Genomic DNA, 26,043 nt, shown 5'->3' on the forward strand with positions numbered 1-26,043 from the left:
AGCAGTCAGGGTTCCCTGCCCCATGGGAAGTCCAAGGTCCTCCCCCATCCATACAAGTCTTTAAAGGTGAACAAACAAACCAGGCTCCCACAAAGTTAGTACATGCAGTAGAATTAAATCCCAATGCCATTGTCCTTGGCTTCTCAGTCAGCCTTCATTGCCAGCCACGTTCAGAGTGTCCATTTTGATCACATGCTCCATCAGTCCGAGTCCAGCTGGCCTTGGTGAGCTCCCATTAGATCAGTCCCACTGTCTCAGTGGGTGGACGCACCCCTTGTTCAATAGAAATATTTGTTAAATGATATTTCCCAACTTGAGGGGTTTGTTTAATATTTGACATGTTCATTTGCTATTTTTTAAACCCCCTAAGCATGAATACCCTACACACCTGACAGTGTAATATAATAGATAAATAGATGAGGGCAGTATAGAATTGTACTGTTCCTTTAGATGGGATTTGGAGCATTTGTAAATGTGGAACGAAATACTTAGTCTCCATTTGGATTAGGGACATAAATGATGGAATTACATTTCTAAGCAATTTAATTTTTAAATGTGTATTTGTCAAATATTAGTAATATTTTACGAGAAAAAAATCCTTAGATATTTGTTACCTCTTAGAGTGTCTACAAAATTTCAGATCCTTAAGAAATTTTGGAAAGTAGCTAACACTGTTTATGTGTTTTCTAGTGCATCGAGAAATACATCTTAGATAAAGCCATAACTCCACTGTTTTCTCCTTTTCATAGTTTAATTAAATCCTTTGCTTTTTACCTTTTTTTTAATGCATCACTAATCATATTCAAATTCTCTAGCTTAAATTTTTTTACTGTTTTATTTTTTTGAGATAGGTTCTTACTGTGTAACACACTTGATAGACCAGGCTGTCTTTGAACTCTCAGAGAGTCTCCTCCTCCTTCTTAACTTCTGGGATTAAAGATGGATGTCACAGTGCCCAGCCTTCTAGCCTTAAATTGTTGGTGTATTATTCAGAATTCTTCTTAATTAAATGGCCTCCATTGTGTTTATTTAATGTACTCATGTGAAATTGAGAGAGTTATGCTTGTTATTTCATTCAAGTTTCTTTTTTCCCGCTTTTTAAAAATTTTTTTCATTTATTCATTTCTGGGTTTTTTTTGTTTGTTTATTTATTCACTTACTTAATGTGCATTAATGTGCCAGCATGTATGTTTGAGGCTGTCAGATCTCCTGAAACTGGAGGTAAAGACAGTTGTGAGCTGCCATGTGGGTGCTGGGAATGAAAGAGCAGATGGTGCTTTTAACTGATGAGCCATCGCTCTAGCCCCTCATTTAAGTTTCTTATGATAATAGTCATTCAGCTTATAAACAATGTGCCATCTGTAGTTTTAAATCTATATACTGATAATTTCTAAATTTTCATCTTCAGTTAGAGAGCTTTGTCACCTGATACTAACAATATTAGCTACCACTTCTACATGAACATAAGTTATAGGCATTGTAAAACAAATGTAAATACTTTTCCTTAACCCCCTTCCTCCCACCAGGTTCCCCCCCTTTGGTAAGTGGCACTACTATTGACTTCTTTGTATATAGACTAGGACTCACAAACCTAGTAGGTACTCTTCATATCTCATTTAACTGTTATAGATCTGAAGGTGCTATCAGATTTCCATTTTCTGCATTCTTCTTTCACCTGTTTCCCCTCACTGTCTCTACCACAATTTAAGATCCATCATTTTATTAAATTAACATCTTACATTGTAGTCAGCAGACCACAGTGTATCAGTCTGCTAACTTTCTGTTTCTACTCAGTCCACCAAAAGATGCGTGGTAGAAACTGTCACAGGCATCCTTTTTTAAAAATACGATTAATTCAATCAATTTAATAATAATTGTTACTAACCCATTTTACTTCGCCTTAGATTGGAATAAAGTAGTAAGAAAGAAAAGCTCTCATTTAAATCACATTATTTGAGAAGGACATTTGTAATAATTCTAACTGAGGTTTCTTTAGCTCCTGCTGGCCTGAAGTTTACTATGTATGCTAGGCAGAACCCCAAACCAGAGATATGACTGCCATTGGTCCTCCCTCCTCCCCATATTAAAGGTGTGGACCAACACATCTCAAAGTTTCTCCTTTTAATCCCTGTGTAAATTTCCTAACTTTCTTTTGCCAGAGATATGAGCTGCAAATCAGATGATATCACTTTCTGGCTTAAACATTATTGGGCTTTGAGATGATACTTAAATACTTGGGAAGAAAAATCATACATCCAATATTCTTTCCAAATCAAAACTTGAGGTTCCATGCCACCTCTGTCATAGTAGCATGTTGTCAGAATGATTGGTAGCACATGTCTGTAGTCCCTGCTACTTAGAATTGGGAGGATCAGGTCAATTCCAGAAGTTTAGTTCAAGACCAAACTACATTTGTGTAGTTAGCCTCCCCTACACAAATGAAATAAACAGACAGAAACTTAGGATTGCATTAAAATCACTATTGAACCCCCTTGCCTCATGTGCACATGCATGCATGCATGTGGCCTCAGTCTTGACATTCCTCCCTGACGTTCACACATGTGCTTTATCTGATTTCCGTAACCACTGAATCCTGCTGTGGCGCTGCACACATCCAGTTCATCCACTTGTGCTTTGCAAGTTGGCTCCTTTTCATTCTTCACATTTCAGTTTAAATGCCGCTTCCTTTTAGGCATTTTCTAAGTATTTTCTTTAAATGACAGTTTCCCTTTTAGTCATAATCTTTCATTTATGTGTTTCTTTTTCGTTCAGTCTTGTTTGTGTGTAGGAGATTGAATCAGTGTCTTGTGGAGTTAGACAAGTACTTTACCACTAAGGTATATCCCCAAACTCTTCAGTTTTTTCCTGTATTTGTTTCTGTATTAGCTCACCCATGCAGCTGAAAGCTCCGTGAAAGCAAATCTTACTGCTGTTCAGTGACTGTGTGCAATGTCTTGTACAGAGGTTGTGAGCAATACTTTTAAAATAAAGAATCCAATAATTTGTAATGAAGCAAAGGAGCAATAATAGTGTTTCCTTTATCTTTTATTGACTGGCATATTAGCAGTGATTACATTGCTTTAATAGCAGTAGTAGCAGCAGCAGCAGGGCTCAGTTAGTGACATAAATACATGCCACATCTGACTTAGGACTTGGAATATATGAATACATTATTTTTAACTCATTCATGATGCTTGGTAGGATGTATAGTTATCTCTGTTCTGCAGTTGAGGAAACTGAGACTGGGCAAACCTTACCCAAACTCCAGAGTTGTTATAGTTACTATATAAGACATACCTGATTTTTTTCATTGTTTATTTATTTTCTGAAAATATTTTTATTACTTTATAAATAATACCATTCAAAATTTCTGCTTACTCCCCTCCTCCCACTTCCTTCCCACTCGCTCACACACCCTTACCCCTCCCCCTCCAGTCCTGAGAAAGGACAGGGTACCCTGCCCTGTGGGAAGTCTAAGGCCCTCTCCCCTCCATCCAGACCTAGGAAGGTATGCATCCAAATAGAATAAGATCCAAAAAGCCAGTACATGCAGTAGAAACAAATCCCAGTGCCATTCTCAATGGCTTCTCAGTCTGCCTCAATTGTGAGCCACATTCAGAGGGTCCAGTATGATCTTACGCTTGTTTAGTCCTAGTCCAGCTGGATTTGGTGAGCTCCCATTAGTTCAGGCACACTGTCTCAGTGGGTGGACCAACCCCTTGTGGTTCTGACTTCTTTGCTCATCTTCTTCCTCCTTCTGTTCTTCAACTGGACCTTGGGAACTCAGTCCAGTGCTCCCATGTGGGTCTCTATCTCTGTCCATCACCGGACGAAGGTTCTATGATGATATTCAAGATAGTCATCAGTCTGACTACAGGACAAGGTCAGTTCAGGCACCCTCTCCTCCACTGCCCAGGGTCCTAGCTGGAGACATTCCTGTGAACTCTTGGGAACCCCTCTAGAGTCAAGCCTCCTGCCAACCCCACAATGCCTCCCTTAAGTAAGATATCTTCTTCCCTGCTTCCATATCCGTCCTTTTTCCATCTCAACCATCCCACTCTCCTAAGCTCTCCTCAACCCTCCCGCTTCTCCCTTCTCTCTTCTCTCCCCCCATTCCCCTCCCCACCCACACATCCATGCTCCAAACATTTGCCTGGGGCGATCTTATCTACTTCTAATTTCCAGGAGGATCTTCTTTGGGTTCACCTTATTACTCAGGTTCTCTAGAATCACAAACTATAGGCTCAATGTCCTTTATTTATGGCTAGAATCCACTAATGAGTGAGTACATACCATATTCATATTTTTGAGTCTGGGTTATCTCACTCAGGATAGTGTTTTCTATTTCCATCCATTTGCATGCAAAATTCAAGATGTCATTGTTTTTTTTTTACCGTTGAGTAATACTCTAATGTGTAGATGTGCCACACTTTCTTTATCTATTCTTTCATTGAGAGGTATCTAGGTTGTTTCCAGGTTCTGGCTCTTACAAATAGTGCTGCTGTGAACACAGTTGAACAAATGCTTTTGTAGTGTAATTGGAATAGCTGGGTCCTGAGGCAGGTTGACTCCCAATTTTCTGAGAAACCGCCACACTGATTTCCAAAGTGGTTGCACAAGTTTGCATTCCCACCAACAATGGATTAGTGTTCCCCTTACTCCATATCCTCTCCAGCATAGGCTATCATTTGTGTTTTTGATTTTAGCCATTCTGACAGGTGTAAGATGGTATCTCAAAGTTGTTTTGATTTGCATTTCCCTGATTGCTAAGGAAGTTGAACATGTCCTTAAGTATCTATTGCGAATGTGAAATTCTTCTGTTAAGAATTCTCTGTTCTGTTCAGCACCTCATTTTTTTTAATTGGGTCATTTAGAATTTTAATGTCTAGTTTCTTGGGTTTTTTTAATATATTTTGGAGATCAGACCTTTGTCTGGTATGGGATTGGTGTAAAAGAGTGCTTGGGGGCAGGTTGGAATGTGGTAAAGAAAGCCACAGCAGGGAAACACCCCACTGGATGGCCAGAAAGATTTAGGGAATTGGAGGGAGCCAGTACTCAGTTCTCCGGGACCTTTTGGCCTTGTGGCCACTCACTTACCTCTCCAACATACTTTAATTTTTATGTAGGTTTTTGGTATCCAAACATTGGTACACCTAGCATGATCTTGTGGTATTTGTGTTTAGTTTTTTGTTTGTGTTCTTTGAGGGACCACCATGTGGAATTTCACTGTGGCTACCATAAATTACATTCTTGTCTTCAGTGTGTGTTTCATTTCCCCATCAAATCTTTGCCAGTATTTTCTATAGTTTTCTTTAAAAAAAAAAAAAAACATCGGGGAAGGGGGACAGAGAGAGGGAGGGAGAGAGAGCCCTCTATACCATGGCATATGTATGGAAATCAGAATGCAATTTGTAGGAGTATAATCTCTTTCTACCACGTGTCTTGGGAACTGAACTCAATTGTCACGCTTGTCAGCAAATGCCTTTACCCATTGAGCCATTTCACTGGCTGTAGTTTTTTTTAATGTTAAATTTCTCACAGGTGATAGAGAATCACAGTGTAGTTTTTATTTTCATTTCTCTGTTGGCTAAGAGTATTGAATTTTTTTCGTTATTTGTTATTTATACTAAGACCTTTGAGAAATATCTTATTTCGATATACATATTTATTGATTAGTGTATATTTGTGTGTGTGTTTAGTTTCTTTATCTCTTTATAGTTCAGTGTGCAGCTGACAAGGTTTGCCCTCTTGTAGGCCATTCACTTTGCTGTTCTCATTGCTCTTCAGAAGCCTTTTATTTTTGTACTTCATTTACCAGTGCTGGGATCATTTTCTGAGCCTGGGGTCCTTAAAAATCCTACCTGTGCCCTTAAATTTTACTTACTGTGACGTCGCACTTTCAGAATTTTGCATCCGTTAAGGTCTATTCATTTTTAGTTAATTTTTCGCCCTCCCTCCCTCCCTCCCTCCCTCCCTCCCCCCCTCCCTCCCTGTATGAAAGATAAAACTGGTTTCATTCTTCTGCATTTGGCTATTTTTCAACACCATTTTTTTTGGACAAGACTTATTTTCTCCATTGCATGCTTTTTTTATATCTTTTTTCAAATTAGATGGATATATCTGTGTGGATTTATTTCTTGAGTCTTCCATTCTATTCCTTTTGTCCTTGTTCTGTTTTTGTATTGGTTTCCCTACAATTGCTGTTACTGTGACTTTGTAGTATGCTTTGAAACCAGGCTAGTCAAGATCTTTTATGTTTCCATATGAAATATAGGATTTTTTCTTTAGTTCTGTAAAATACATCATTATCACATTGAAACTAGATTACTTTTGATTGTGTAACTATTTTCACAAAATTCTGCAACTCCATGAGCATACCACACAGGATTCTTACTGCACCTACTCCAGTTTTTGTTTACCTGAGTTTATTCACATGAGCTTCACCATGTCCCTGTTTTGATACTTCTAGGGAACCTATTACTACTTTTTTTGCTAGTTATTTTATCTAAACTTTGAGACTTTATATACACGTGTGAGCTCTTAAAAGTTTTCTTTTTCTTGTAGCTGGTTTTCTGAGCCTTTACTTTAGCAAATGTTCCTTTATTTTTTTTGGGTCTATGTCTAGATTTCCTTAGTAGAAAAGAAAGAAATCTGATTGAAATGACATTGAGATTGATTCCCTTTTTCATCTCCCTCTCATAGCATCTTTTCTCTCTTTTGTGCCCATATTTCTGTTCAAAATATCACCAGTTTATCCTGCACCAAATGCTATTTCCTAAGACTGTATTATATAACAAATAATACGGTCTAGCTACTCAGATTTATTCATGGTCTTACAAATGAGTCAAGAAAGCTTGTCTATGTCCATAGGAAGAGGAAAAAATGATTACAAATGTGTATTTGTGAGTCAATCTGTGTCATGATGGAAAGATGATACAGTGTGTTCTGTAGTAACAACAAAATATGCAGAGTACAAAGAATTCATTAGGATGTAACATCTTGCTTCCTAAAGAATGGAGTGTATTCCAAACATGTTTATACTCTTGAGATTCACTTACAGGTTGCAACTGTTTCTGAAAACTGACATTGAATTTGAATGTTTTTCTTACTGTCCACCATTTGTTAGTTTGTTTCACAGAAGTAATGGTTTTGGAGTTGCTAAACCACATTTGCAGGTGGCATAACTCTATTGTCTAGATAAACTTTTCAGGTAGTTTCTTTTGCATTTCGTCTTAGGGACCCCACTCACTTCCAGTTTACTTGTGTTAGCACCCCCTTTCCCCCCTCCCCTTCCCTTTCCAGGTTGTTCTCATGAAATTGCAGTATGTTTAGATTCCTATTACCATATTCTTCAGTCTATCCTCAGATCTTTCTATTCTCCTGAGTGATTTGATTTTTAAATGCTACTGTTTAATTCTTCTTTTCTCCTGTTAAGTTTCATGGTCTTGTTAAGTCCTCACCCCCTTGTTCTTCATCATAGCATCATACAATTTTTTTTTAAAATTAAATCAGCTAGATTCCATGTGACACAAGCATTTCAGATCAGGCTTGGTGGCACAAGTCTTTAATCCCAGCACTCAGGAGGCTGAGCCAGGCCAATCTCTGTGAATTTGAGGCCAGTTTGGTCTATCAGAGCTAGTTCCAGGACAGCTAGGACTGTTACGCAGAGAAATCCTGTCTGGAACACTCCCCCGCTACCCACACACAAAAAGCATTTCAGAAGATGTTGTGTAGGCTAATAGTAAAATTTTAACATTGTCTTATATCGATCATGAATTAAGTTAATGCCGTGTATTAACAAATATTTCTTTCCTCCTACATGTTAAAGCAGTTGGCTTACTGCTTTTAATGATCTTTCTGTGACCAAAAATTTAAACATTTTAAAGAAAGAAAAGAACGTAATCCCCAATAACTTCTTTCTCTTTCCTCAGTTTCCCTACTCTGAATCTACCGTTTTAGATGTTCTTTTAGTACTCTGATTTTACATTTATAGCAATCAGTGTATTATAAAACTATTTTCTTTGTTAGTCAGATCCAGATTTCCATGAACTAATTAAACTGTTATATTTATTCTTTTCATTAATGTATTTATTTTTTTCTTATACTCCGTTATTCTTTTATTCTTTTCTTATACTAAATTATTGTATAATACCACAGCATTTTAGTATTTGTAAAAAGCATAAAATGTGGGATGGCTTGTGTTTTGCCAGCAGTCATGTGAATATCAATAATATTTAAGCTTCCTTTGTAAGTTGGAAATATTTTGTTTTGTTTTATAGCAGTTGTGATTTTGGTTTTTTCTGTTTACAGTTTCTCAAGCAAGACCGCCCCCAAATCAGAAGAAAGGTATGATTGTGTCTTTTATTTATTTTAGGAGGTAAATGTAGGTGAACTAGGTTTCAGAACTAGGGCCTCATATGCTTGTGCACCAATTTTGGGTATATCTGCTTAGTATTTTACTTGGTGAGAAATAAGCCACATGGGCTATTAAATATTTTTGCTATTATTGAAAATTAAAATTTTAAATTTATTTTAAAATATTTTAGCACAAAAGAATTAGGTTATAAGTTTAAAAATTATAATACAGAAAGTGATTTTTTTTCACTAATAATACTGAATTTTTTTTAACTTTTAAATTTTTTTCTTTACAGGATCACGAACACCCATTATTATTATCCCTGCAGCTACTACTTCTTTAATAACTATGCTTAATGCAAAAGATCTTCTACAGGATCTAAAGTAAGTAATTTATAATGGTTTTTTTTTTGTTGTTGTTAGTTTTTATTATATTTATTTTTATTTTTATGCTGTTGTTTTTTCGAGACAGGGTTTTTCTGTGTAGCCCTGACTGTTCTGGAACGGTCTTTGTAGACCGGGCTGGTTTTGAACAGTGAGAGCCTGCATCTCCCTCTCAAGTACTGGGATTATAGGGGTGCACCACCACTGATCATTTAGAGTTTGTTTTTTTTTTTTTAAATAGTCTATTATTCTTGTTCTTTATGAGACACTGTTGTTGTTGTATGTAATCTTAATTGTTTTTTGAGATTATAGTATAATTATATCATTTTCTCCCTTTCTCCTCTCTAATCCTTTCCTGGGTACATTTTCTTTATTGTAAAAAGTTTGCTTCATATGCTATATTCTGATAATGCTTTTTCTCTCCCCAAATGGCCCCATATTCTGCCCACTGTCTTACCTACTCCAATACTTGATGGGTCGGTCAGTCTTTCTTTCTGTCTGTCTCTCAAACAAACCAACAACCCATACAGAAATGGAAACTGGAATACACAAGGAAAAGACCAGTAAGACAGAATGCCTAAATAAAACAAATTGAGCCAAAAAGTGTACAAAAGTACTGTTCTTGATACCATTGTAGTCCTTGGCATGGAGCCTATCCTGATGTGGTTAATATACCCAGCAAAACTCCATTGGATAGTAGTAGTTTTCCCTTTTCCTGTAAGTGTCAATTGCTGTAGATAGCGTCTTGTTTAGGGGTAGGAACCCATGTTCACTTTCCAGTTTTAACACTGGGGTCTTTTTGGCTTGAACTGGTACAAACTTTATGTTTGCTGCAATGGTCTTTGAGTTTATATCAGGAATGTTGCATATGGAAGACAACTTCCTTGGAGTCACACATTGAGTAGACTCTTGGAATCTTTCCACACACATCATCCCTGAACTCTAAGGAGACAGGTGTGATAAAGACATCCCATTTATGACTTAGTGTTCCAAAGTCTCACTCTCTGTACATTGTCCAGTTGTGGGTCTCTGTGTTAGTTCTCATTTACTGCAAAAAGAAATGTCTCTGGTGATGTTGAATGAGGCACTGCTCTACTGGTGTAACAGAATGTCATTAGTAGTCGGTCTTACTTGCTTCTCTGTTCCTGTTTGAAACCCCATATCCAAAGTAACTTTTAAAGCAAGCATTTAATTGGGAGTTTGCTTACAGGTTCAGATCATCATGACTTACAGCATGGTGTTGGCTGGCAGGCAAGCATGACTCTGGAGCTATAATAGCTAAGAGCTCATCCCATAAATTGTAGTAGAAAGGAAGAGTGTGACCCACCTAGTCTGACATAGGTTTTTGAAACTTCAAAAAGCCCATTCTCAGTGACACACCTCCTTCAATAAGGCCACACGTATCCAACAAGGCGAAAATTTTTAATTTTTCTAAAACAGTTCTAATAATAGAAGACCAAGCATTCAAAAGTAGGAGCCTATGGGGGCCATTCTCTTTCAGACCACCACAGAGTCATATTAGTGCTTTGTCATTTTAGCAGAATAGTAGCTTTAGGTCTAACCAGTCTCAGGTTCTTGACCATTCTAGCTTTGTTCTTGATTTAACTTTGATAGGTCAAGAATTTTATCCATTTTTTTTTTTAGGTTTTCCAGTTCAGCGGAGTACAGATTTTTAAAGTATATCTTCTAGGATTCTGCAGATTTCCTTGATATTTGTAATGTATCCCTTTCCTCTCTAGTTTTATTAATTTGTGTCTTTTTCTTCTTGTGTCTTAGTTAATTGGCTAAGAATTTATCAGTGTTCATGATTTTCTCAAAGAACCAACTCTTTCTTTAGTTCCTTGTTGTTTGTTTCTATTTCATTGATTTCAGCCCTCAGTTGGGTTATTTCTTGTTGTTTGTATCTTTGAGATGCAATGTTAAATTACTAATATGAGATCTCTCCTTTTTTTATGTAAGCACTTAATGCTATGAATTTACCTCTTAGAACTGCCTCAATGTGTCCTATAAGTTTTGCTATACTGTTTTAATTTTTATTCAGTTAAAAAGCTTTTAATTAGCTTCTTGATTTCTGTCTTGACTTGTTTTTTTTCCATAGTGAGTTCAGTTTCCATGAGTTTGTATATATTTTTTGTTGTTGTTGGTATCTAGTTTTTATTGATGATCGTCAAATAAGATGCAGGATTTTTTAGTGTTCTTGTATTTGAGGAAACTTTGGGCTTTTATTATCTCCATTGGGAAGTCAGGTGTTATTCTAACATTCTGTCATTAGATGTTAATTAGTCTTTTTACCTTGCAGTGTTTAATATCCTTTCTATGTTCTGTACATTTAGTGTTTTATTTATTATGTGTTGTGAGGAAATTTCTTGTCCTGTTTGGTATTCTGTATATTGTACATGTTCTTGTACTTTGAAAGGCACCTTCTTGGTTAGTTTGGGCAAATTTTTTGTTAAAACCGTTTTCTGTGAATTTAGCTTGTGTTTCTTCTTATGTTAATCATAATTCATAGGTTTGGTCTTTTCATTGTGTCCCAGATTTATGGACGTTTTGTGCCCTACCGCCCATTTAACATTTTCTTTGACCGCAGTAAACATTTTTTCTACCTTGTCTTTAAGACCCAAGATTTCCTCTTCCATCTCTTATAATCTGTTGATGACATGTACCTCTGAGATTTTTCTTTAGCATCCTAAATCTTTTGTTTCTAGTTGGGTTTTCTGTACTGATTTCTATTTCTTACTTAAATTCTACTTTTCTGTCTTGAATTGTTTTGATCATTTCATTCAACTGTTTTTACAGACTTTATTAGAGGATTTATTTATATCTTTGAGAACCTTGACCATATTTTTACTTACTGTTTTGAAAGCCTTATCTTGTGATTATATTATATTTTTCAGAGCCTACTGCAGTAGGACTTCTGGTGGAAGCATGTTGTCTCGGCTGTTCGTGTTTATTTTCTCATGCCTGTGTCTAGGCACCTGTAATTCTGATGTTTGAAGTGTTTCTTGATAGTGATATCTGGTCCTGTTGGATGTGTGGTGCGTTCTTTGGTTGCTGTTGTCCTTGAATCTTAGCCAAGTGTGGTGGTTGTGGGGTCCCTGGTAGAGAGTCCTACATGTCGGTATAAAGGAGTGGAAATGGCTAGGAGCAAAGGCTGGGAGGGGCTGTGGAAAAGAACTAGGGATATTGGGTTGGCAGCAAGAGAGTCCCCAGGAGTGGGATGTAGTGAGAGGTGGGGTTCCTACAAGCAGGTTGCAGAAGGTCAAAAAGTAAGTCTGAAGGTGCAGAGATAAAAGGGCTAGGGGTACCTACATCTACAGGTGCATCTATAGGTGGAATTCCCAGTGAATTGAGTTGGGTTTGAGGAGGATCTCTTGCAAGCAGTCCAAGACTTAAGAGTATGCCTGGAGAGAGTATAAAGGAGGACAGGGATGAGACTAGTCTACCTGAGTTCCAGCTCTGTGTGGCTACTAGGGATCCTTGGTAGAAATGTTTCTGGGGGATTGGTGAGTGACATAAACAGATGGAGATGGCTGAAATGGAAGGCCGAAAGGGTAGGTGGTAAAGAGCCAAACTGAGTGCACCATAGGCAATCCCCGTCGAATGTAACCTCCTGGAAGCAAGCTGCTATATCACTGAGAGTGAAAAGGAGAGATTATAGTGGAGGACAGGAAGGATAGTGTAAATCACCTGAGTCACAACCAGGTGTGGCCCCTGGGTCGGGGGTGGGGGTTCCAGGTAGAAAGTATTCCTGGGGATGGGTGAGTGACAGAAAGGAATGGAGATAGGATAGAAAGGGAAGGTTCATTGTGTAGTTGTTATTGATCAAAAATTACTTACTTTGGGAGAAAGCAGTTTTGCCTGACAGAATGCTGAAATGAAAGTTTTCAAAATTATAATCTTCATTACCTGGATCCTTTAGAGCAGTGGTCTCAACCTGTCGGTTGCAGCCTTTTTGCGGGTCAAATGACCCTTTCAGAGGGGTTGCCGAAGACCGTTGGAAAATACAGATATTTACTTATAACTCATGACAGTAGCAACATTACAGTTAGGAAGTAGCAGCAAAAATAGTTTTATTGTGGTGGGATCACCATAACTGTCTTATAGGGTTACAACACTAGGAAGGTTGAGAACCACTGCTTCAGAGACAGTTACAGAAACTTTTAGCTGATGGAGATGGATACTCGTTAAAAAATGTTCAAATGTGATATTAGATAAATATGGGAAGGGGAATACTAAATAAAACTATGGGTTTTAAAAGTATAGGAGGAGACTTAAAGATGAAAAAAACAAGACTCACTTTCCTGTGGTTTATGCTGCTATAAAACCTGTATTGCTAATGCGTCTAGTATCTGCTAAATCTGTGTTTACTTGAGTAGCTTCCCTTCTTTGTGTACCAGGACCCTCTGCTAGCCATACTTATCTTGTCACCTGTGGGTTGGGTCAATTGTTTCACCCTCCAGGAGACTTCCCAGATCATATTCACTGGGGCTTGCTAATACTCTATATGAAGGATTCTCCTAAACGGGTTGGAATATTGGGGAAGCAACCACAGCACTTAAGATCTGTCGTTATAGGCAGAGGATCTGATTCTACACTTTCCAATTTCCTAAGTATTAATCAACCCAATGAAGGGGTGTACTTAAGAGATCCCGGGCTTTGCAGCAGTGAAGGGTAAATAAATAGGTGACTCTAGAGGTTGATCCACCTGCTGGTCCTCAAGGTGGGTCAGAGCCAGAGGCATAGGACCCAGTCTCCTGCGTGGTTCTCAGTGGATAAGTTTGGTTGGTTGGATCCCCGCCTTCAAGGGAAGAGTTAGGCACTTAACTGTCTGAGCCCAGTCTTCTATTCCTGTACTTTTTAGCTTGTGGAATTCTATCCTTCCCTTTGCACAGTTGGTTTCCTAGGGCTGGCTCTCACTGTTGTAGCATGGTATATTTAGGCTCCCTGACTCCTGGATGTTCCCTGTCCTCAGTGCTGCTTATCTCCATCGCTGGCTCCATTTTTAATAATAGAATTTCTCTTAAGTTGGTGCCTCAGCTACTCCCCTGAATCATGAAGAATAGCACAATGGTATTTTTCTCTAATGCTGATTTGCTGTGAAGAGGAATCACTGTCTCACAACTAGACTTGAAACTTGTGAGGACTTGGACTTGTCCTTAGGTTTGAACTGCCAGGTCATTTTTACTACCTCCACTGCTTTTCTTTTGGATGGGGTTTCTGCTTTCTCTCCCTACTGGAGCTGTTTGGCTTAGGTTTTTCAGCATGCTTCCCATCTTCTTAAGGTACTTTTAGTCTGGACTAAAAGTATGTTCTTTTTTGTGCTGACACTGCGAAGAGTCTCATGGGTCACGTGGAGGCTAAGTTTACTCTATTACCCAGAAGTCCTGGTCTTTAAAGCAAACAGACAAAAAAACCTCATGATCTGAACATGACATTAAGAAATTCTAGACTGAAAGCGTGTCGTTCTAGAGTGATTGTGTATGTCTTTTTTTTTTGTTAATAGATATTCTGAGAGTACCTAAAGTCTTAAGTTGGTTATTGAGTTCAGTTCTTCAGTTAAGGGTTTTTGGTTCATTAGAATAATATAAATTTAATTTTATAGTGGTGTTAGGCTTGATCCTTAGCTGACAAATTATCTATAAACCTTTTCCCTACCCTGACTATTCAGTCAGGTTAAGATAGGTAAATTTTCTTGCCATTTGAATGAAAAGTTTTTTTTTTGAAAGTAATTTTATTAAATTATAAAAGTTTCCATTTCCCCTCCTCCCACCACCCTCCCACTCCCCCCACTTCCTCCTTCTGCTCCTCATTTGAACCTTGGGGGGCTCAGTCCGGTGCTCCAATGTGGGTCTCCGTCTGTATCGCCATCCATCAACGGATGAAGGTTACCTCTGGTCTTGCCTTCTTTGCTCACATTCTCTTTCCTTCTGCTTCTCGTTTGGACCTAGGGAGTTAAGTCCAGTGTTCCGATGTGGGTCTCTGTCTCTATCTCCATCTATTGCCAGATGAAGGTTCTATGGTGATAAGCAAAATATTCATCAGTATGGTTATGGGCCTAGACCGTTTCAGGCACCCTCTCTTCTGTCCAGAGAGCAATCTGGGGATCTCTCCTTGGACCTGGGATCCCCTTTGTAATCAAGTCTCTTGTAAACCCTAAAATGATTCCCTTAGTTGAGGTATATACTTCCCTGATCCCATATCCATTCTTCCTCCCCCCCCCATCCCAGTCCACCGAGCTTTCCCCATTCCTCCCCTACTCCCTTCTCTCTAACCCTCTCCCCTTCCAACAACCCCCCCCCCCATGCACCCGAGGTTACCTGGGACTCTTGTCTATTTCCAATCTCCAGGCAGATAGCTACATGATTTTCATCAGGTTCACCTTCTTATTTAGCTTCTCTAGGATCACGAATAATAGGCTCAAAGACCTTTAATTATGGTTAGAATCCACATATGAGTGAATACATACCATATTCCTCTTTTTGGGTCTGGGTTACCTCACTCAGTAAAGCGCTTTCTATTTCCATCCATTTGCATGCAAAATTTAAGATGTCATTGTTTTTTTACCGCTGAGTAAAACTCTAATGTGTATGTATGCCACACCCTCTTTATCCATTCTTCTATTGAGGGGCACCTAGGTTGTTTCCAGGTTCTGGCTATTACAAATAGCGCAGCTATGAACATAGTTGACAAATGCTTTTGTAGTATGATAGGGCATCTCTAGGGTATATTCCCAAGAGTGGAATTGCCGGGTCCTGAGGGAGGTTGACTCCCAGTTTCCTGAGGAACCGCCACACTGATTTCCACAGTGGCTGCACAAGTTTGCATTCCCACCAACAATGGATGAATGTTCCCCTTACTCCACATCCTCTCCAGCATAGGCTATCATTGGTGTTTTTGAGTTTAGCTAATCTGGCAGGTGTAACATGGTATCTCATAGTTCTTTTGATTTGCATTTCCCTGATCGCTAAGAAGGTTGAGGATGACCTTAAGTGTCTTTTGGCCATTCGAAGTTCTTCTGTTGAGAATTCTCTGTTCAGATCAGTACCCCATGTTTTAATTGGGTTAATTAGAGTTTTAGTTTCTAGTTTTTTGAGTTCTTTGTATATTTTGGAAATCAGACCTTTGTCTGATGAGGGGTTGGTGAAGATCTTCTCCAAGTTGGAAGGTAGCCTTTTTGTCTTACTGACAGTGTCCTTTGCTTTACAGAAGGTTCTCAGTTTCAGTAGGTCCCATTTATTCATTGTTTCTCTTATTGTCTGTGCTACTGGGATTCTACCTAGGAAGTGGTCTCCTGTGCCTATGTCTTGTAGACTACTTCCCACTTTCTCTTCTATCAGGTTCAAAGTGGTCAGATTAATGTAGAGATCTTTAATGCATTTGGACTTGATTTTTGTGCATGGTGATAGATATGGCTCTATTTTCATTCTTCTACAGGTTGGCATCCAATCATGCCAGCACCATTTTTGTTAAAGATGCTTTCCTTCTTCCCTTGCATACCTTTTGCTCCCTTGTCGAAAATCAAGTGTTCATAGGTTTGTGGGTTAATATATGGGTCTTCTATTCTATTCCATAGGTTGGCGTCTCTGTTCTTATGCCAATACCAAGCTGTTTTTAATACTGTAGCTCTGTAATAGAGTTTGAAGTCAGGGATGGTTATACCTCCAGAAGTTCCTTTATTGTATAAGATTGTTTTGGCTATCCTGGGTTTTTTGTTTTTCCATACAAACTTGATTATTGTTCTTTCAAGGTCTGTGAAGAAGTTTGATGGGATTTTGATGGGGATTGCATTGAATCTATAGATTGCTTTTGGTAGAATTGCCATTTTTACTATGCTGATCCTCCCAATCCAAGAGCAGGGGAGATCTTTCCATTTTCTGGTATCCTCCTCAATTTCTTTCTTCAAAGACTTAAAGTTCTTGTCAAATAGATCTTTCACTTCCTTGGTTAGAGTTAGCCCAAGGTTTTTTATGCTATTTGTGGCTATTGTGAAAGGTGAAGTTTCTCTGATTTCCCTCTCTGCTTCTTTATCCTTTGTGTATAGGAGGGCAACTGATTTTTTGGAGTTGAACTTGTATCCTGCCACATTACTAAAGGTGTTTATCAGCTGTAGGAGTTCTTTGGTAGAGTTTTTGGGGTTGCTTATGTACACTATCATATCATCTGCAAATAACGAAAGTTTAACTTCATCCTTTCCAATTCGAATCCCCTTTATCCCCTTATGTCTTTTATTTGCTATTGCTAGAACTTCAAGAGGTATGGGGAGAGTGGAGAGCCTTGTCGTGTTCTTGATTTCAATGGAATGGCTTTGAGTTTCTCTCCATTCAGTTTGATGTTAGCTGTCGGCTTGCTGTATATTGCTTTTATTATATTTAAGTATGATCCTTGTATCCCCAATCTCTTCAACACCTTTATCATAAAGGGACATTGAATTTTGTCAAATGCTTTTTCAGCATCTAATGAAATGATCTTATGGTTTTTTTCTTTCAGTTTATTTCTATGATGGATTACATTGATAGATTTGCGTATGTTGAACCAGCCCTGCATCTCTGTTATGAAGCCTACTTGATCATAATGGATAATTTTTCTAGTGTGTTCTTGAATTCGGTTTGCCAGGATTTTGTTGAGAATTTTTCTGTCAATGTTTATGAGTGTGATTGGCCTGTAATTCTCTTTCTTGGTTGTGTCTTTATGTGGTTTTGGTTCAGGATAACTGTAGCTTCATAGAAAGAATTTGTCAATGACTCTTCTGTTTCTATATTGTGAAATACATCAAGGAGTATAGGAATTAGCTCTTCCTGGAAGTTCCGGTAGAATTCTGCATTGAAACCATCTGGTCCTGGGCTTTTTTTGGTCGGGAGGTTTTTGATAACAGCTTCTAAATCTTTGTGACTAATAGGTCTATTTAAATTGTTCACCTGGTCTTGATTTAACTTTGGTAAATGATACTTATCTAAAAACCAGTCCATTTCTTTTACATTTTCCAACTTTGTGGCATATAAACTTTCGTAGTAAGATCTAATGATTCTCTGAATTTCCTCTGTGTTTGTGGTTATGTCCCCCTTTTCATTTCTATTCTTATTAATTTGAGTGTTGTCTCTCTGCCGTTTGATTAGTTTGGATAGGGGTTTGTCAATCTTGTTGATTTTCTCCAAGAACCAACTTTTTGTTTCGTTGATTCTTTGGATTGTTTTCTGTGTTTCTATTTTGTTGGTTTCAGCCCTCAGTTTGATTATTTCCAGTCTTCTACTTCTCCTGGGTGAGTCTGCTTCTTTTTTTTCTAGAGCTTTCAGTGTTCTGTTAAGTCTCCAATGTGTACTTTCTCCGTTATCTTTAATTGGGCACTTAGTGCTATGAACTTTCCTCTTAGCACTGCTTTCATTGTGTCCCATAGGTTTGAGTATATTGTGTCTTTATTTTCATTAAATTCAAGGAAGACTTTAATTTCTTTCTTTATTTCTTCCTTGACCCAGGGGTGATTTAGTAGTTGACTGTTCAGCTTCCATGAGTTTGTAGGCTTTCTGGTGTTCGAATTGTTATTGAATTCTGACTTTATTCTATGGTGATCCAACAAGACACAGTTGGTTACTAATATTTTTTTTGTGTCTGTGGAAGTTTGCTTTGTTACCGAGTATGTGGTCAATTTTTGAGAAGGTTCCATGGGCTGCAGAGAAGAAGGTATATTCTTTCCTATTTGGGTGGAATGTTCTGTAGATATCTGTTAAGTCCATTTGATTTGATACCTCCAATAATTCACTTATTTCTCTGTTGTGTTTCTGTCTGATTGACCTGTCCATTGGTGAGAGAAGTGTGTTGAAGTCTTCTACTATTAGTGTGTGTGGTTTGATGACTGCCTTGAGTTCTAAAAGTTTTTGTTTTACATAAGTGTGTGTTTTTATATTAGGGGCATAGATATTCAGGATTGAGACTTCTTCCTGATGAATTTTTCCTGTTATGAGTATATAATGTCCATCTCCATCTCTTCTGATTGATTTTAGTTTGAAGTCAATTTTGTTGAAAATTAGAATGGCCACCCCCGCTTGTTTCTTAGGTCCGTTAGCTTGGAAAACCTTTTCCCAACTCTTTACTCTGAGTAGATGTCTGTCTTTGTGGTTGAGGTGTGTTTCTTGTAAACAGCAGAATGTTGGGTCTTGTTTTCGTATCCAGTCTCTTAGTCTGTGCCTTTTTATAGGTGAATTGAGTCCATTGATATTAAGTGATATTAAAGACCAGTGGTTGTTGACTCCGATTATAATTTTTTTTTCATTATTTTTTTGTGTGTGTAGTAGAGTTTGTGTGTTCCCTTCTTTGAGTTGTAGTTGTGAAGGGTCACTAGATGTCTGAGTTATTGTAGGCAGTGTTGTCAAGGTTGGGCTCCTTGGGTTGCAATTTTCCTTCTAGTACTTTCTGTAGGACTGGATTTGTGGCTACGAATTGTTTAAATTTGTTTTTATCCTGGATATTTTGTTTTCTCCATTGATAGTGAATGATAGCTTGATTGGGTATAGTAGTCTGGGTTTGCATCCATGGTCTCTTAGTTTCTGCAGTACCTCTATCCAGGACCTTCTGGCTTTCATCGTTTCCATAGAGAAGTCCGGTGTAAGTCTGATAGGTTTACCTTTATAAGTTACTTGACCTTTTTCCTTTGCAACTCATAATATTCTTTCTTTAATCTGTCCATTTCGTGTTTGATTAGTATATGGCAAGGGGATGCTTTTTTTTGATCCAGTCCATTCGGTGTTCTGTATGCTTCTTGAACCTTCATAGGAATATCGTTCTTTAGGTTGGAAAAGTTTTCTTCTATAATTTTCTTGAATATATTTTCTGGACCTTTGATCTGCAATTCTTCTCCTTTTTCAATCCCTATTATTCTTAGATTTGGTTTTTTTTTATTGTGTCCCAGATTTCTTGAATGTTTTTGATGAGAATTTGTTGGATTTGCTGTTTTGTTTGATCAGAGCGTTTATTTTCTCTATGGTGTCTTCAGAATCTGAGATTAGTTCTTCCATCTGTTGTATTCTATTGGTTATGCTTGTTTCTGAAGTCTCTGTTCGTTTACCTAGATTTTCCGTAGCCAGCCGGGACTCGGTTTGTGTTTTCTTCATTGCCTCCATTTCAGTTTTCAATTCTTGAACTGTTTCCATTACCTGTTTGATTGTTTTTTCTTGATTTCCCAGGGTATAATTCACGGATTTACTCATTTTTTCAAACTTTTCCCTATACTCCTCATCCCATTCTTTAAGCGAGTTATTCATACCCTGTTTAAGGGACTCTATTGCTTTCATAACGGCACTTTTTTCCACTTCTCCTGGATTAAGGTGTTCAAGTCTTTCTATTGTAGGGTCGTTGGGATCTGGTGTTTTCATGTTGTTTTTCAGATTGTTGGAGGAGTTCTTGCCTTGGCGTCTGCCCATCTCCTCCTTCAAATGCTCTCTATTGGAGATCGTCTGATATCCGGTCAGATTCTCTTGTTGGACAGGCACTTCACTGACAGAAGGCCTTTCTTTACTCAGGCAGGGTATTGAAACACAGGAACTGCCTCCTGCTGGGTTGAGTTTACAGCCCAGGCCCAGTGAGCAAGGCTGCTGAGCTGGGGAAATTTTATGGCCCCAGGTGGAAGGGAAGGATGGAGGAAGGTGTACCTGGATGAAAGCCGTCCAATGTATGTCCGCCAGAGGCTCAGTGCCCCTTGCTGGCCACCAATGTCGGTGATTCTTAATGCTTTTTAAATGAAAATAACAGAACATTGTTTTCTACAATTTTGTGACCTAGAAAGGATATAAGATACATCTAATTTGATCCACTCTTACTCTTGTGTGAGAAACTACAGAGCTACATAACAACTGTAAAGTCTATTTGACTTGATTAAAAGTGCTAGTTTTAGCGAATACAAAATAAAATGAGGTCTTTTGCTTAACAGTTTAGTAATCATGAACAGTTTAGACACCTAGTGTTTAGATTTAGAAGTTGGGTTTTAGGAGCTGGTTCTGTGGTTAAAGCGTGTGTACTGCTCTTGCGAGAACCTAAATTGATTCTGAGCACCCATGTTGGTCAGTTTACAACTCTTTTAAGTCCAGCTCCAAGAGTCCAGCCTCTTCTTTTCCTCTACGTGTACTCTTGAACTCATACCCACACACCAACACACAATAAACTCAATATTTTAGAAATGTTTAATTTTTTTTTAAAAGGAGAGATTGAGTTCAGTCTGACCCTTGTATTTGAACAATGACCGTCAAGAAAAAAACCTAACTCCTGTAGAAAGTCAGTCAGTACTATAATGATGACTGTATTTTTAATATGAAAGGGCAAATATTGGCAATTAGTTAAATGTTTTTAGTGCTAACTTGGAAAATATTTTGTTCAGCAACTTAATGCCCCAAAGAAGAATGTGAATGTTTTTGTTTTCTACCTTGTTGGATAGCAGTAATCCTTTTAAGAAGAAGATAAAAGCAGTTTTCCTCTCCAGAACGTCTTATTGCTTTTAAGTAAACTAGGACTATTTACAAAAGGAAGTTAAATAAGTCGTAATTCTTGTCAATTTCAAGGGTTAGTCTTTATTTGTTTAAGATGTCTTCAATTTGAAAGCTCTCATTTGTCATATATCATTTTTTATCTTAACATTTTTAGTGCTTTTGAATGATAATTTTTAATAAACATTTTCATTGAATGTATGGAAAGATAAGTAATGAATTGAGTATTTTTAGTTAAGTTTTAGTATTTTGGTTGAATGTGCCACCTAATGAGATCCTCTTAATAGTGTACAACTGGACAAATAAAAATATTATTTTAACTCAGCCTTCAACAGATTTGATAACATAATTAAAATTGTAAAAGTACATACAAATTAGTTTCCATGTTTGTTTCTTTTTCATTATTGCATCCTTGAAAAAATAATCTAAAATAGCAAGTTGAAGGAGGAAAGATAGCTTTTTCTTATGGTTTGAGAAGGTTTAGTCAATAGATGATTGGCCTTGTTCTAAGTGTTCAGGAGATTGATTATGGGAGAGGGAGCCTGTGGAGGAATGTATCTCCTTTTCACCTAATTAATACACAAATTTAGTCTTCCCATCATTGATAGTCTGTGGAATAGTTCATGACTGCTGTTTAGTTCTGTTTTTGTATTTGTATAGTTTCCAGCTAATTTTGGATTCTTCAGAGACCTGTGCTATATTTTGTAGCTAATATTGTAGATACACTCTTAATCTAAACATTTGGTATTATTAAATAAAGAAAATAAGGGGGGGGGTAGTAGGAAAAAAGAGATTTGACCAAAAATTTGGCATTTGATATGTGTGTGTTTGTGTATGTGTTGTTTATGTGTATGGTGTGTTTTATGAGTTCAAAAGTAATGTATATTTTATCTCAACTTGTTTATTCCTTGTTTACGGTATAGATTGTATTTCCTGTGAGACTGTGTTGTACTTGATCTTGGGATTTTTTATTTTTTCTTTGTAGTTTTATTTCAGTAGTCTTTAAAGCTCCTTCCATCTCACTTTAATATGGCATTTGTTTTAATATGCTCTTAGGTCTAATATTTATAATTTGAAGAAATAAAAAACTTTTTCTTATTAACAAAGAAGCCAGTTAAATGGACCACAGTTTTAGGATAGATTGTGTCCATGTTTTTTCTTCCAAATTCAAAACATTTTCCTCATTGTTTAATGACTCAATGTAGTTGATGTCTTTCCTACTGATTTAGTCTGCTGGAGATTTTACCATGCAATTAATGTATAATTGAAACCTCCTTGACATAATTATAATACTGGCTGTAGCCCATAGTTCAAATTGGCATGGATCCTGTTTCATTTTATATAAAACTAAGGATTCTTCTAACTTGTAGACCTTCACTGATAGATGAAACAGAAACTAGAAGTCAGCTCAACATTTAACATTCTAATTTTTAACACTTCTAACAAAATGAAGCTAATATTATTCAAGTATCAAAAATGTGTTACTTCTGTCAACTTAATTGTGAGAAGGTCAGTGGAATTACACGATTATTTACAGTAGTGTGATTATATGGAAAGTGTTCTGGCCATGATGGAATTCCCAGAAGGCAGAATTAGTTCTAAGAGGAGAGAGCTTGCACCAGGGAACACTCAAAAAGTATATATGTAGAAGGTATCCCTTGCAATCACTAACTGTTCTTCCATACATAGCTTTAAAGGAACTGTTTGGGCCTCGGCAATAACTGCTGGGAATGAAAACATGCAGGCAGCCTTTGAAACTCATACCCAGCCAGAATTCCTGTTCTCAACAACCGCAGTTAAGCGCAAGGTGTGGTGGTCTTTGGAAAACAATGTACCTATTTTTCCTTCTTCCTTCATTGAAGATGATGTCAGTTGTCACTTTCCTTTTCTTGGTGAGTCAGGTTCTAGTGAGATAGTCATCTGAAGAAAATCTTCTGTGATTATTTAAAGATCATTGATAATTTATCTGCTGTATTTGTATGTGGATCTTTTTTGCTCTATCCTACTTATATGAAACCTATGGATTTTTTAATTTCTCAAACGATTTTTTTTCCCCAGAAGTTTTGAGCTTCTTGTGAATGTGGGAGTACTTCAGGAAGGATTAACTAAGTCAGCACCTGGAGCATTATCAGTGTATATGACTTTACGTTCTCAATTTGAGGTTTTGAACATGCACATAATGTTGTTTTAGATGTCAATACTGTTTTGAGATATTTAGGAGTAAAGGCTTGAGGTAGGGAAAATAGGAGGATGGGTTTGTTTCTCACTTGGCCTTCCAATGAATTAAACCTTATAGAGTCCCAGTGTATGAGGAAAGACATTCTTAGTAGATTCCCTACTATGAGCAGGTTTTGGACTTCACTTGTTATTGCCGAAGCTCACAGTAAAATGTGAAAACAAAGCTTAGTCTTAATCGATTTGCAGATTCCTTCTCTACAGACTGCTTTGGAGTTTCCCTCTTTATTTAGTCTTTGCACAAGCATTGTTTATAATTTGCTCTCTGGGACAGATACGCCTTTAAGATTTTTATTTTCATAGACTTTATTAATACTTCTTAGGGTTTTTTGTTTTGTTTTGAAACAGTTTTGTTTACTCAAGAATTCTTGAGTAAATGTCATACACTAGAAACAGGAAAAGAGTTTTTGAAAGTAAAATTTTTTAACTCATGCCACTGTTCCTTAAATTTAAAAAAATGCCTGTAGAAGATAATTGCCATAATTCTTGACTGTAAGTGAGAGCACAGAGGAACATTATATTTTATATTTTTCTTATCACTGTGACAAATAAATACCTGAGCAGAGTACGTTAAGGAAGGAAGTGTTTATATTGGTTCGCAAGTTTGAGGCTATAGTCTGTAGTAGTGGGGGAGGTTGTCCTGGTTTGCTTTCTATTCTTGGGATAAAACACTGTCCAGAACCACCTTACATAAAGAAAGGGTTTATTTGTCTTAAATATCCTAATCATACTTTATTGGGAAGAGAAATGAGGGCTGGAACTCAAGGCAGGTATGTGGAGGCAGAAACTGAAACAGTCATGGAAGAGTGCTGTCACTGGCTTGTTCTCTGTGACTCTTTCAGCATGCTTATGTATATATTTCAGGACCTCCTGCCAAGGAGGTGTCACCATCGCTGCTGGGCTGCACTTTCCACAGCAGTCATTAATCAAGTCTGCACAGGCTTGTCCACAGGCAGTATGATAGAGGCATTTTCACAATTAAGGTTTCCTCTTCTTGGATAGCTCCAGCTTATATCAAGTTGACCAAAACCAACAACAACAAAAAAACTTAACTAGCAGAGAAATCCTGGCCTGAGGAACATGAGTCATGTCATCATAGTTGAAGTGCAATCAGGAAACAGAGAGGGATGCTAACTATTTGCATTTTCTTTTTCATTCACTTGGGATATCCAGCCCATGAAATGGTGTTACCCACAGTAATACCTGCCTTAATTAACTTGTCCTTGTTTGCTTTCTGTTGCAGTGTTAATGTGACTAAAACCAGTTGGAGAGGGAAGGATTTTATTTATCTTGAAAGTTATAGCCCGTCATTGAGATAACTCAGGGTAGAAATGCAAGCAGGACAGGAACTAAGAAGAGACTATGGAAGAATGCTGTTAGTGGCTTACTTCCTAGCTTCTGCTCAGCTAGTTTTCTTATATAGCCCAGAATTCTCTCTCCAGGTATTGTATTGACCACAGTGATCTGGATCCTATTACATCAGTTAATAACTCAGACATGCCATCAGGTCAATCTGATCAGGTAATTCCTTAGTTGAGACTCTCTCAGATAACACAGGGTTGAAATCTGAAGTTAAATAGGAGATAACCCAATCTTGCAACCTTGCTGGGTAACTTGTCTTTTAGGTCATTCTAGTTTTGTTCATTTGACAAATCAGCATTAACCATGACAGTTCACAAATAACATGGTTCTATCTAAATAATTTTTTTCAGATTGGTTTTTCACTTTATCCAATCTTCACAGATATGCTACAGAGCAGCATACTAGTTGATGTAAGCATCATGTCTGAGTGAAATTAAGAGATGATAAATTGGGTAAATTACTACTTCTTTAAAAAAGAAAAAGGTCAGTTGTAAAATTAGTAATGTAATACCACTTTAGATAAGAAGATAAATTCTTAGTGAAACAAACATAGTTAAATTTAGTATTAAATACTTAAATTCATCTCTAGGAATACATTTAAAGCTTGGTAGACTAGGGGATAAATTTTTTCCTCATATCTAACTGATATACTGTCCCTCCAGATGCTGCTTTGTAGCTAAACAAGCTAAAGCCCCTCCTTTGGGCAAGGAGAAGCACAGAATTTAACACAATATTATTTGTTCTGTTAAGACTTTGGTTATACCTTAGAGGGTTAATTTTGCCTTATTTTTTTTTTTTTGAGATCCTATATTCTATCTAGCCATTGCTATCATTAACTGGTATTTCTTAAGGCAAAAGGGGCTTGTAATAGAAGATGATAGGTTGGTAATTGGTAATTGATCTAGAGTAGCCAAACTAATAGTACTGTAATATGAACACTTTGGTCGTACTCTTTGTTTTGTTGAGTAAATCATTGTATATTTTATTGATCTAATGTAAACTTATGTGCTGTGACTTTAATGTTGGTGCAGCAGGTGGGATATGTCCTACAGTTGATGATGGACGCAGTGACAGCTCGGACACAGTGCTCATCTTTCACATTAAACATTCCTAACAAGAGACTTACGTCTACAATATATAAGGAACTCTCACATACTGACATTAAAAAGACTCAGAATCAAAAGATTAGATATTTAAATGAAGAATACAATATCCGGTAAACACAGCACTTCATACCATT

The 26,043-nt window shown here is 37.4% G+C and overlaps 1 protein-coding gene across 1 annotated transcript in view; it reads left to right on the plus strand.

Moving 5' to 3' along the window:
- Window positions 1-26,043, plus strand: part of Cdc73 (cell division cycle 73) — a 127,303-nt gene that overhangs the window by 82,566 nt on the left and 18,694 nt on the right. Inside the window, exons 12-13 of the mRNA XM_085688149.2 lie at window positions 8,311-8,346; window positions 8,652-8,739. Coding sequence (XP_085544275.1) covers window positions 8,311-8,346; window positions 8,652-8,739 — 124 coding nt within the window. The remainder of the gene's footprint in view (window positions 1-8,310; window positions 8,347-8,651; window positions 8,740-26,043) is intronic.

Source organism: Myodes glareolus, chromosome 5, assembly GCF_982192425.1.
Source record: "Myodes glareolus chromosome 5, mMyoGla1.1, whole genome shotgun sequence".
NCBI classification, from domain to species: Eukaryota; Metazoa; Chordata; class Mammalia; order Rodentia; family Cricetidae; genus Myodes; species Myodes glareolus.